General features: G+C 37.2%; 1 protein-coding gene across 1 annotated transcript in view; it reads right to left on the minus strand.

The window, feature by feature from the left end:
• The window catches only part of SLC6A11 (solute carrier family 6 member 11), a 108,972-nt gene that overhangs the window by 46,615 nt on the left and 49,364 nt on the right, over positions 1 to 12,993 (minus strand). Inside the window, exon 6 of the mRNA XM_072875710.1 lies at positions 10,034 to 10,168. Coding sequence (XP_072731811.1) covers positions 10,034 to 10,168 — 135 coding nt within the window. The remainder of the gene's footprint in view (positions 1 to 10,033; positions 10,169 to 12,993) is intronic.

Here is a 12,993-nt window from a genome sequence, read left to right on the forward strand (position 1 = left end):
TCCACCTATGTTCTGCTCACCTTCATGGACGGATAAACAAGTTCATTTAGACCTCCAGGCTGGGAAAGTACCAGCTTTCACTATACCTTTTTGTGAACATCCCTCAGACTCACCGTGTTGTTTTATTATTTTACACAGAGGGATTTAGAGTATTTTAAAAGCATGAGTTGTTTTTAGAGTGACAGGAACTGTATACCCAACTGGCAAATTTTAGTAAACAAGCCACTCAACATTCACTAAAATTCTGCTGTGAGCCTAGTCTTTTTTAAAGAGAGCTGGGCAATGAAAAACCTTTCATTAATGCCACAGAGCTGGCAGAAACTTAAAGTAAAACTGAGTTCAAGATTAAAAAAGCACTAGAATAAAAAAATGCCATTTAGGAATTGTATTCAGGACCTGCACTTCTTGACACTAAGGGGGCTACTGAAAGTATTGGCATTGATCAAATGTTTTGCAGAAGAATGAAGATTCAGTTTAATTTACATTATTTGTAAATTTGTGTCAAAGAGTAAAAGCATTAGGTCAAAAACTGAAAAGTTATTTTGAAAAGTCAAACGTTATTTCTCTATTTTTAAATGAAGTATTTGATTTTTAATTCCTAAACAAGATTTTGTTTCAAAATATAATAATAATAGTAAAAAGAATAAAGGAAAACACCTCTAAAATAAAAACACTTTTAAAGCTCTGGTCTGTGTGAAATATTTTGTGTTTTTTCTGCTAAAATATCAATATGTGAACACAGAACTTAAGTGCAAAATCACCAGGAACCAGATTCTGCCTCCGATTCTTTACAAATTCAGCTGCGCTTCCTTGATTCAAATGTTCTCAGAAAAGTTCACATGGGTTGACAATAAACAAACAAATGAAAGATCGGTGAACCCGTATCCCAAACTGCATCAACATCTGATGATTTCCTGACAAGTTTGTAACAAATTTACTCAATGCATTTTATTGCCTCTCTCTTTGTGAGAGTCAGATGCTTTCTTATTTACAGTCCTAAATTGAAGTAGTAGTGTTTGGTTGGCACTGGTGTGACAAAACAGATGTTATTGCCTCTGTTCCCTGATGGCAAAAAAAGATATTATTGCAGCCAGGATTCTGGTGCAAATGGTCACAGAATGCTCAGTTTATTTGAGCCTCAGCGTTTAAAGTAGCTGTCTATAAATATCCATATGGGAAAGTATGTTAACATATCGAAATCTAAGACTGAACACAATTAAGGAAGATATGTTTAAAAATATTAATGACTTTTGCAGGAATTCCCGTATTACAAAATTTTCTGTAATTTAACATTAACACAGGAATAAAATTATTTCTTAAAAGAGTCTTATTTCAGAGAAAAGAATATGAACTGTGTCCCCAAGTCATGTGATGCACCACAGCAGAATCTGAAGTTAAGGAAACATGTTGACTACTCCATCCTGTCATTTACCTTCATGGGCAATTTTGATGATACAACTTTAGTGTGAATATATGTGTGTGTGAGTGCATATAAACATTTTATAAAGCATAAGGAAGAAACAATTATGCAATGCTAGGTAAAGCAGTCGACAATCAATCCAGCTTCAATGGCCTAAACAAAAACTACACTAATACAATGGAGTTACTTTATCCATAAGGAAGGAATAGTCAATAATTTAGCACAGACATTCATAGCAGAGAGCATCAGAAAGTCATAGCTGCTAATACACACATCTCCTCATCTTTCCAATTTGCTCTCCTCGATCTGGATCCTTTCTGTGAGCTGCCTGGCAGCTGGTGACAGTTCATGATGGGAGAGGCAGCTTGTTTTCCCACATACATTAGGGCAGTGTGCCAGCAACTGTCATCAGTCACTTCCCACCTTCTCCCAGCTTCCCTCTCCTTGCTTTCTATCACTTTTTTCTCCCTTTCCCACACTGCCCTTGCAAATAAATCACATATGTATGCACAAGTGTCATACAAACTATATGCTAGCGGATACAAAAAGCATGGTAGGAAGAGGGAAGAGCAGCAGTAAGGCACATGTACTTGTAAGATGCCTACAGAGCCCACAGCTCAACGCAGTCCCCACCTTCCTTATACCACCCTGGAGGAAGGCACCTTTTCTGTTCCTTTCTGCCTCCTCCTCATTTTGTATTTCCATTAGTTCAGAGAATACCTTCAGGGGAGAACTTCAGTACCAATCTCCTCGAGGCTACTTCTGAGGAAAATATGTCTGTGAACCCAACTCCATTTACCGTAAAAGCCTTAGGTAGAGACCTTTCCAGGCTCACAGTCAACCCCTGCAGCATGGCATCACTCCAGTGGCAGTTTGTGGGGTGTACACAATACACTTTAGCCATTACTACTTTTCTGCAGATGTTTGCCCAGCCTTCTTTTTGTTGGATTGTTTTGAGAATTCAACTGTTATTCCTGTTCTAGGATGAAAATAAAAAGAGTCTCAGAAACGTCTGGGGGATTAGAATGCATTTTTTTGTACAGGTCTTCAAAGAATAATCTTTAGGAGCACTCAATTTTTTAAACAGTAAATAACAGGTTTTCTGCAAGCTGCACATCATTCCACTAGTGTAGTAATCTTTTTTTCTTTTTTCTCTCATTCCTCTGGAATAACAGGATTAACAGGAATCATGTTAGCAATTTTTAAAATAATTATATATTTCCAGCGCCTCTATTTATATGGCATCATATACCCACTTGTGACTGTCCCAGAAATAGTGTGGAACATTTATTTGCTTCACTTACTATCCTGACTGTGCACAAGGTCCCTTATTATTATCCCCTCATTAATATCTATATATTACTTAGTATTTTTTGTACCAATTTTTAATTTAATCTGAAACAAATGAATTTTTAACAGCAGCTTTTCTCTTGCTAGGAGACTTGACTTCTACAGCAGCTGACAGGCTAGAGTCATTGATAGTATTCTTAATTCCTTCAATGTTCCTGAGAATGTTAATTAATTTATGCACAAAATGGCTCTTCAAGTTTATCTAGTATTTCTTTTCAGGTGCCATCATTGTAAACAGTGAAAAACCTCTCCCTGTTATGCCAACAGGTTGAGCTCATGTGTGGATCCTGTCTCCCTCCAGTGGCATATCGCACTAGCTATGAAGTCTAATATTCAAGTGCAATTAGAGTTTCCCTGAAACTCAGATGATGTCTCTCCATTGCCAAGGTTGCTAAGGGGTGGCAGGGATAGCTGGAAGAGCTTTCCTAGAAGCCCCAGGGAAATTATGAAATGACCCCATTCTTTCAACAAGTCTCTTCTAACTGCCGAAATCTGCTCTTGCCTGCTCAACTTGCTGCTGCTTGTGTAGCAATAGCAAGAAATACAAGGAAAAACCATGGGGAGGAGGCGGCAAACTATTTGTTCAGGGCTTGAAATAACTCTCCAAAGCAATAACTGAACTTCTGAAACCACATTTGCTACATAAAAATTAATAGTCACAATATTATGCTGTTGAAAAAAAGAGAGTAGTATACTGAGGCATAAAAAGGTATGTCATGTTCACTCATATACACCAACAGTTTAGCAATGATGTATTCAATTTAGATTGGGTCTTTCCCACAGCATACTTAAATATACCTAAAATCTTTGCACAATGTAATGACTTGTGCGGTGAACAAATACTAAGCTGTTCCATGCATCGCAGAGAGTAATTTCTTGTCATAGGAGAAGACCCCGAATGTCTTCAGCCCACACCTTTTGAAATGTACGTGCCCAATCACCATAGTGCAGATTCACTGCGAGAGCGCAGTATGTACGTTCCTTTGAGCAGGGGAAATGAAATGTGCTCCCAGGCTTGCCTTCAGTCTTTCTTTGGGGAAAATGGGAATAGTATCCATCCCAGGAGTGATTTATGGCTTTGCTAAGCACCTCTGCCCTTTCAGCAAGAACACTGCATTACAGCAATTTGTTGGTCTTCCTATTCTTTAAAACCACATAAACAATCTGTAATGCAAAAGCCATAGTACCTAGTAAAATGAAATAGTTCCTCATTCTGGAGATCATAAACCGCATTGTAGGGTAAAATGTTTCTAAATACCATACCAGCCTATATCCTGTGCTTACCTTTACAATTTAAAATCTCAGTAATTTGTAATGATGGTGTGAACAGCAGACTTTGAGAAGAATTAATACTTTTTAAAGTTCAAATTTAATAAGTTTGGGTAGGGAATTACTACTTAATAGCAACATAAGAGCCTCACAATCAGCAGCAATACCTTTTTTCCTTTCATAGAAAGAACAGTTTGAAATTTAGTTTCCATATCAAATGAACAAAGACTGTTTGTTCAAAGACACATGCATAACGTGGGCATTGTAGATATAGATAGTAAATTCAGCTAAGGATTTTCATACCTATGGCCCTTGTACAAATTTCTGGCATTTCACTCTTTAAATTTACTGCAACTCACATGCGTGGGCATTGCAACTGCCTGGTTCAGAAAGTGAAAACCTGATGAAGCAAACAATACAGAGAATGGGAAGAAATTGGTAGGAAAAAGAAGAGTAAATTCCATAGCTGTTAACAGAACTGCATGAGTGTGATGGGAACTGGACATCTTCCCTGTTTACTACTATTTTTTCCCCAGTTAATTGTGGTTTTTTTTAAATGGCTACAGGAACTCTTATAACAGTCAAAAATGCAGTAAAGTACTGAAGGTATTACTAAACTTAGTGGTATTAAAAGGCTGGTAAGATTTAGGACATGTGACCTGCCTCTGAGCCCCTTCTCCAAGTGCTATGCTTAAAAACTAGGCTTACCATCCAGTATTGAACGCATCCTATGAAGTAAGTTTCTCATTAGACTGCAAGTTTCTCCCTTGTCACATTCCAAACAAATAAAAGCATCAAAAAATTCTCCAGCAATTAGATATCATTTCGTTGCCAACCTATAAAAATTCCTAGGTTTCAATTGTAAGGATCAGTATGCTTAGGTAGATGCAGTACAGGTCTATACCCACTACTCTGGAATCCATACAGTTCCCTTGATTTTCTGAGCATGAAACAACCCAAAAATGCAATCACAATTTCTTCTACTTTTTTTTTTTTTGAAAGAAAACAGAGCCCTAACACTTCTGTTTAAATGCAACAGTTTCCTCCACTTTCAAAGCTAGGAGAGAATTTCTATTTGAAAACGTAGGTTTCATTCGGCCTCAAGGTGGCGATACAATTGTGATAGTTGCTTGCTTCCAAGGCTGCATGTACTAAAACTGAATCAGTCTGGGTTATTTCTTCTGCTGCTGAGAAGAGAGTTCTTGGTAAAGGATCAGAGTGGCGATGAGAGCTGCAGCAGTAATGCTAAAACAACTCTGCATTATTAAACGTTGGAAATAAAAAGTTAAAGGAAGATAAATTCTCAAATGCTTTTCCAGTTTGGATTTTCAGAACGGGATTTAAGAAAATATATAATCTCTACACCTATACAGTATTCACAAATGTCTCTCACACATATATATATTATACTTAGCCTAACTGGATAGCAATTGTTTACAGCTTTGGTAAATACCATCTTTTTTTAAAGCATAATTCTATGTATATGCTCACACATACTAAGATGATGTTCAGGAAGGAGTGAATAACTAGCAAAATAAACTCATGCTAACGTGAAAATTAAGGAGTTTTTAATGAAAACTACAATTTTCAGGAAAAAAATTAATGTGCATTTATTCAAAGTGATTTTCTACCAAAAAAAAAAAGTGTTTTCCCTAAAACAGATATCCGATGTACTAAAATGTTGTCTTTCTCTGTAAACACACAGATCATGAAAACTTAGCCTAAGTGCCACACAGGGAAATACAGGAAGAAAGAAATTTGAGACAGGGGGCGATGTAAGGAAAAGAGTCATCTTTGTACTGTAAGACTTACCTAGCATAAGGGGTTTTTCAGGTTAAGTTGATGCTTGCTGCGCATTCATGTTTTGGTACTTATTTTCAAGAAGGGCAAGAAGGAAGATCCAGTGAGCTATAAGCCAGTCAATCGAATTTCAGTGCCAAAGAAATTTATGGGAAAAGTCCTTCTGGAAGACATTTTCAAACTGGGTGGACTACCGATTGCAGGAGTACCCACAGAAAACATCTGGAAGCTCTGCACAGTCATGACTACCTAATAGCTGAACTCTCATAGCTCAGCTACTAGAGGTGAACTGTAGAAATGTTTCTGCCATCAGAAATTTTATTGCAACTTTAACACTTTCTCACTCCAAATTAAAGATCAGAGAAATTTAAAATCAATCCTAACTGTGATAGCTCAGATTTTCCTTTGCCTTATATGTAATTTGCCCTGTCATTCATTTATCATGCTTAACATTCACATGAGAGTCTATCAGAGATAAAGTACAACCTGTATTCTTTCCACACAGAAATGTATTCTCATGTGCAATTCAGTCACAAAACCCAGATTAATTAAATTTGTTCAAGATTTTGGTAAGCACCAACTGTTTAGAGGAGAGTGAAATTCTGACTATGTTGACATGTTCACCCCTACAGGTGCTACAATGAATATCTTCATTAAAACAATACATATTTTTTAATAAAAAAACCAGTAACTCAGCCAGTTATTAGCATACAAGCATACAACAAACAAGAAGGCTTTATTTTTATTTTCCTCCTCATTTTAAGAATCCACTGCTACAGCAGGGTTTAAATCTACATGCGCGTGTTTTCCAGATCATTGACCATAATATTGCTCCTTGATCCATCAAACTGGTATGTCTGCTAGTCCCTAACCGATTTCACCTCTTCCATGCACAGATGTTTGGAAAATCCCATTATGAAGAACCAAATGTTTTCCCCAAAAAGGAGCAGTGAGTACCACACACAAGCACGATTACATATTAAGTGACTTAAATCTGTTGAGGGACAACCAGAACCATATTCTGAGTCAGACTTGCACACAAAAACCATAACAATCCTATTAACTTTGTAAAATACTTTTTTAATGTGAGTTATAACTTGGGAAAGACCCCATATTTAAGCTATAAACAGCACCTGTATCTTCCAGGTTGAGGCAAAGGGACATATTTCAAGCCAATTTGAGCATGAAGGCTATAGAGACCTTACTGTTGATGAAACAAAGCATTTCTGAAGCTTAAGTATAGTACTCTACTATTATAATGAAAAGTGATTGGTATGAGCTCTACAGATACACAGGACAAAAGATGGCATTTTCAGACCAAGAGGATTCAGTCTGGTGAAAAGATAGAATATAAAAATTAAATAGAGAACACAGCACTTGAAAGCTAAGAGGAACTGAAAAGACAGATGAATAGCTGCTTAGAAAGCTATAATGAACCATGGAATGCAAATTACACAAAGACAAAAGATTCAAGAACTTCAAACTAAAGTAAGCCTTGAAGAGAAACTTAATTTATTTAATCCACAGTAAACATAGTTGGCACTGTGGTTCAAATACTGCTCTCCTAATACAGACACAGTAGTCTCCCTGGAACATTATTTAAACAGACCTCCAACTGAACAGGAAAACAACTTCTGCTAGTACACATGCATTATGCTTTGATATTGTGGAATAAATCCAAATAAACAAGAGTAAAGATGAAAACTGGAAGGACAAATGTCAAGGTTACTTCACTTGTCCTATATTTGCTTCCTGGCAAAAAATCTCTAAAACAAATCGAGAAGAGGCTTATGGAATGGGTTTGGTTGTGTTTGGTTTTTTTAATGCAAAAATTTGTGCTTTTGAACATTATCAAGTTCTACATTTCCATAAAATGGAAAATGTCTATATATCTATCTTGTTACCATTAAAAGTTCCAATAAAGTTGAACTAATTCCATTTCACTTTTTTTTTTTTAATAAAACGAGTTGTGCCAAATTCTATTTTTAAGATTGAGGCACAAAACTTCCTTTATTTCTTGAAAATTGACCAGACATCCCACCCAGAACTCAGAAATCTTTCTTCAAAAATTGAATTTATTAGTCTTAATAAAATATTTCAATTTCAATGAAACAACATTTTTTCAACACAAAAATAATTATCTAAAACCATTTCATCACACATACTACAGTTAAATTACCTGTATTAGTGTTCCACAATCTCTATTATGCTCCACTCTACTTCAGCTTCTTTCCTACAAAAAGGTGCTTAAAATACTAAGGCTGAAGTACGGCAACGCATCAGTTAAAGTCTCATTGAAACGGAGAAGAAAGTTGGCTTGTTGAAGCAATCCATTAAGCCTTCCCAAAAGACATTCTAGTATCAGCTGAGCTATATGTATGGGACAAACAGATACATGCACATGTGTCTTAAGTGCTTTGTACTTCACAGACTGCTTAGACTAATATTATGTGCTTTGGAAATCGTCATGGCAACAACGTATTTCTTTACAAATAGAAACAGTACAGTAAATAGGCATATAAAACCCCCTTGTAGCTTGACAATAATGTTGCTTAAGCTTGCATGCCCTCCCTCAATAACAAACAGAAGCAAGGGTGTCAGCAGCATGTGAAAAATCCACACGCGGGGCAAAATCCTGTTAACAGGCCTCTCACACCCCGCTGGACAAGTGAAGGAATCAACATTTAAGCAGCAGGACTACCTCCTATTCATACGAGGGCGACAGACTTCGCAGGTGGAGGAATCATCATGGTGTAGTACAAGAAAAGAGTACTCAGTGAACACTTTCTGTTAAGGCAGTGGGTAACTTTAGTTGTCAGAACCACGCAGCACTAGTGAAACACTAGTTAAAACCAGACAAAATAAACAGATGCCATCCATGTTCTCAGATAAGCATACCACAGTCAAATTTCTTGTCTCTTAAAATGAGGTAAGACACATGGGGTTCACCTGAAATTGGACTGGCTTGCTATATTTACCAGTCTGAGTCTATTATGTGTTGCAAACAAGTAACTGGGAGCATGTCAGAGAATCCTGTTGTTTTTCTCTGTTACTGTGCTAATTTCTCAGGTGAACTGAGGCCACCTCTAAGCAAGCTAGCTGTTGGAAAGCCATAACACATCACTGACGTTCTAACACCACTTCCACAACTCTTCTTTCACTTCCCATCTATGCTGACATCGAAAGATGGAAACTTCGAGTCCAAAAGTGGCAACATGATTAAAGTTTCATCTAGAATTTTCAATATTTTAAATGAACCTTTTTCTCTCTAGCTGTTTTTTTTTGTAGAAATATTACTTGTTTAAAGTGAACTTTACATGAGTCAGTCATTTCAGACACTTCAAGGAAGTAACCTGAAGGGTCCCCTCTATTGTCTTTTGCAAAAAAATACACATTTTCAGTAAGCAGAGGTTAAAAAAATTGTGCTGACACATTTTCCATAAGCAGATTAAAACAGTTAATTTTGACAAATATTCCCAAACTTCCTTTCTATCTCCATCTCAGGATCCATTTAATATTGTAATAGCCTTAGGAGTAACACTGTATAATGTCTTTTACATTGGCAAACCAGATAAGTAAAATGCCGTCTGCAACCTGTCAGGTTTTGTAGAGCTTGTGTCATTTTCCCTCTTTGATATCAGACAAATGATATATAACAACTGTTTTATTGTACTCATCTGTCACTAAAAAAAGTCACCTTAATCCAGTACTTCCATGTTCAACTCTACTCTGGAAACAATGAAAAAGACACAGTTCCTGGTTGGAGTACTTCATTCCTCCTTGATTGCATACAGAGACTTCTGCTTCAAAGACAACAATCATCCGAATGTTTAATTTCTCTACTAATCTTGACCGAGATGTAGATTTGGAATGAGCAAAGAACCATAACATGGATAAGTCTTAAAGCTGTTCCCGTTGAAACAAGCGGCAATGCTCTTGCCCCTCCCTCCGTGGCAGAAGCAGCAACAGCAACTGAACACTTCTGAAAATTCTGATTTATTAACCAAGGTACTTTTCTACTAAAAGAATAATATATTCCAACACATGTAAGCAGCGATGACTTTAAAGCCCTATCCACAATTCCAAATCTAACAATGAATCCAGCAACCACCTGTATTCAAACTTTAAAATCAAGAAACTCTTGCAGTTTTTCCCAGTCAGAGAGGAAAATAAATACATGGACCATGGTCCTACCTGTGGGTCAGACAGTCGAGAAAGGTCAGGGTACAAGTAGAATTTTATCCCCTCAGAAGCACCTGGTAACGTTACTCCGCGAATCAGAAGAATCATCAACATGATGTAGGGGAACGTGGCTGTTACATACACAACCTAGCAAGAAGCAGCAAACATTAGAAAAATATTTTCTTCCAACTGCAACAAAACCACCTTATTTCCACATCCATTTTGTTATTAGATAAAAACCAAATCCTTTTCTGGAGGAAAAGTGCTTTTGATGCCCTTGTTCATGCAGGTGAATTTTGTCCTCCGAACATATTCCCTTCTAAACTATTTATGTCTTGTAGGAAAGGTCAACACTTTTTTCTAGAGAGACTGGGAAGTTCTCTAAGTATATTATTTCCTCTCTCTCTGTGACAGGTGACCAGACACTGTATTATAGTGTACCTGTACACCGTACCACATACTATTCCAAACACAGATCCAGGGAAATTGACTCACAATAGCAAGTAATTAATTGCATTATATTATATATATTCTATAACATATGCAATGAATTTTCAGTCACCTAGTCATTATTAAACTGTCATCTCTAAGACTGCTTTGCCTGAATGTCTGTGTTTGAAGAATAAACATTTCATCAAGCCTAAAGGTTAAATGCTATGTATATCTCCTTGCAATTTGCTATAGTACCCTTATCACGCAAAGCACCTTCAGGCAAGATTTCTGAAGTGCTCAAGCCCAGCAATTTCTGGTTTCACATATACGGCCACGTTTTTTTCAGAAATAAGTTTGCTCTATGCATGGGGAGCAACTGAGCTTTTCTGGAAGCCTCCAAGAAGTCACGTTTTCCAAGGAAAAATTGAGCAGAATTGATCCCATTTTACAATCACAAACCTGAGAGCAGTATATAGATATTCAAACTTGGAGATGGATTAAATGATAAATTCCAAGTCACTATAAATATTTCCTTTAAATAACAACATACCTTGAACTTAACTCTCCATAATTCTCTATAGCCATTTCTGCCTGTGCAAAGTAGGTATAAAATATCCTAATATGCGATGGTACTCTTATACATATGCCTTGCACAAGTCAAAATTACATAACAAGCTGCAAGAAAGGGGAAAATCATTTGGTGAAAAATAAAACCTGTATAGCCCTCAAAAACACGCATTTTAAATTCAAAAGTTCATTACCTGTCTCATGGCTATGTAAATGAAAGAGACATCAGAGAATGCACCCATGAAGGACTCTCAAACACATTTTCATGACTAATGAACTGAATTTTGATTTTCAGACCATGCTGAGTATTTAACCCCAAACATGAAATCATCTCACGTGTGCCTCAGCTGGTACGCTCAGAAATGGAGGAACTTAAAATCACATGGCAGATCTTCAAACATGTCCAGCTGCCCGAGACATTATTTACACATTTCACTCTCACTGACCTTAACAGGAGGTAAGCATCTATATATCTTTCAGATGTCTTATCCCTTTCGAAAATACAAGCCATGATTTTCCCAGGAAATGGAGACAACCATTATATTCCCATAGGTCTCAGAAGCCTGAATTGATGAATTCATAGGTCAATAAAATGCAAAATGGAAATCTTTACCCCAGTGCTTACATTTTTTATCATTGACTATTAGTGGAAATGCAAACTGATATGACTGGCTGAGAGCAAACAGACCTTGTCTCAAAGACACTGCTCTCCACATTTAGGTTTCAAATAAAAATGGATCATCAGTTAATGAGAAGTAAGAAACACGCACGCAGAACGGACATGGTCCTGCTCTGAGTCATATTGGGTGGAAAGGACAGAGTAGCCAGCAACTTGTTTTCGTGCTTCTGTATTTAATTCTTTGCCAGCTATTTTTCTCTACTTCTTTTAAATCAATAGTTGTTTTTAATAGAGGATAGTCAGCAGACATATACATTTGATGACATGGAACGTATTGCACCTGAATATCTGTTATAACATTAAAGAATAACATTTCATTGCATCATGCTTCATTAACTATACTGGTTTACAGCCTGCTGTCTTGCGCATCCTGCCACTGCCTTGAAATATTTTACATCAATAAACAGATTGCAATTTCATAGAGGCAGACTTCTTCCCAGGTTCCTTTGGGTGTATTTCCTCACTCAGCTCCATCAAGGAAGAGTTGAAACCACTCATCTCTATGCCCAAGAGAGGTCAGGTAAAGGTACCCTTGTACAGTAGTCTGTAATCCCACAGCAGTCATCCAGGCTTGTAGAGCTATACTTCACAGTCTTCTGTTTGCTCTTCCGAATGTCTTCCACGGCCCATCCACACGTACTAACATTATTGCAAGTACTAGAACCGCAACCTCTAGCATACTTTATCATCATGAGGATAGTTGTGCCTCAGCTTTACAGGCATGAGAACTCTCCTTCCTTTCTGGTTACCATGCAGAAAGAGGATATAAATAGAGTGCAATTGGCTCAATATTTCTGGCAATAAATACTAATGCAGATATCCAGAACAATGAAAGAGATACCAAGGAAGCATGCATGGGAAAGATACACCCTTCCTGAGCCAATTGACACTGTTGACAATTTTTCGGTGTTAGTGCTCATACAGCTAACGAGGCTGCTAAAACTGCAAGCTTCTCTTGTACTGCAACAGGTATGTGTATTGTGTTCAGAGAGAGGAGAGAAGGCCACCACTTGTAGGTGGTGTTTGAGTCTGCCCGTATGTCGAGCCACTTAATTCCATTGCAGCCAGTGCATCAGATGCTCATTTTCTCATGCTTCGAGAGCTCATGAGGTGAGGGAGGATGGGGCATTTTAGAAATCAAATGCCATTATTAGCATCATCGTCACATCTGTAGGCATTAAAAGTTTCCTGAATTGTTTTCTTTCCTTTCAACACATCAAACCTCTCTGAATATAAATGTGAACACAACTGTTTCTAATTACACTGCATCCTGTTTTAATTGACTTTAATTGCT

Source organism: Ciconia boyciana, chromosome 11, assembly GCF_034638445.1.
Source record: "Ciconia boyciana chromosome 11, ASM3463844v1, whole genome shotgun sequence".
Classification (NCBI taxonomy): domain Eukaryota; kingdom Metazoa; phylum Chordata; class Aves; order Ciconiiformes; family Ciconiidae; genus Ciconia; species Ciconia boyciana.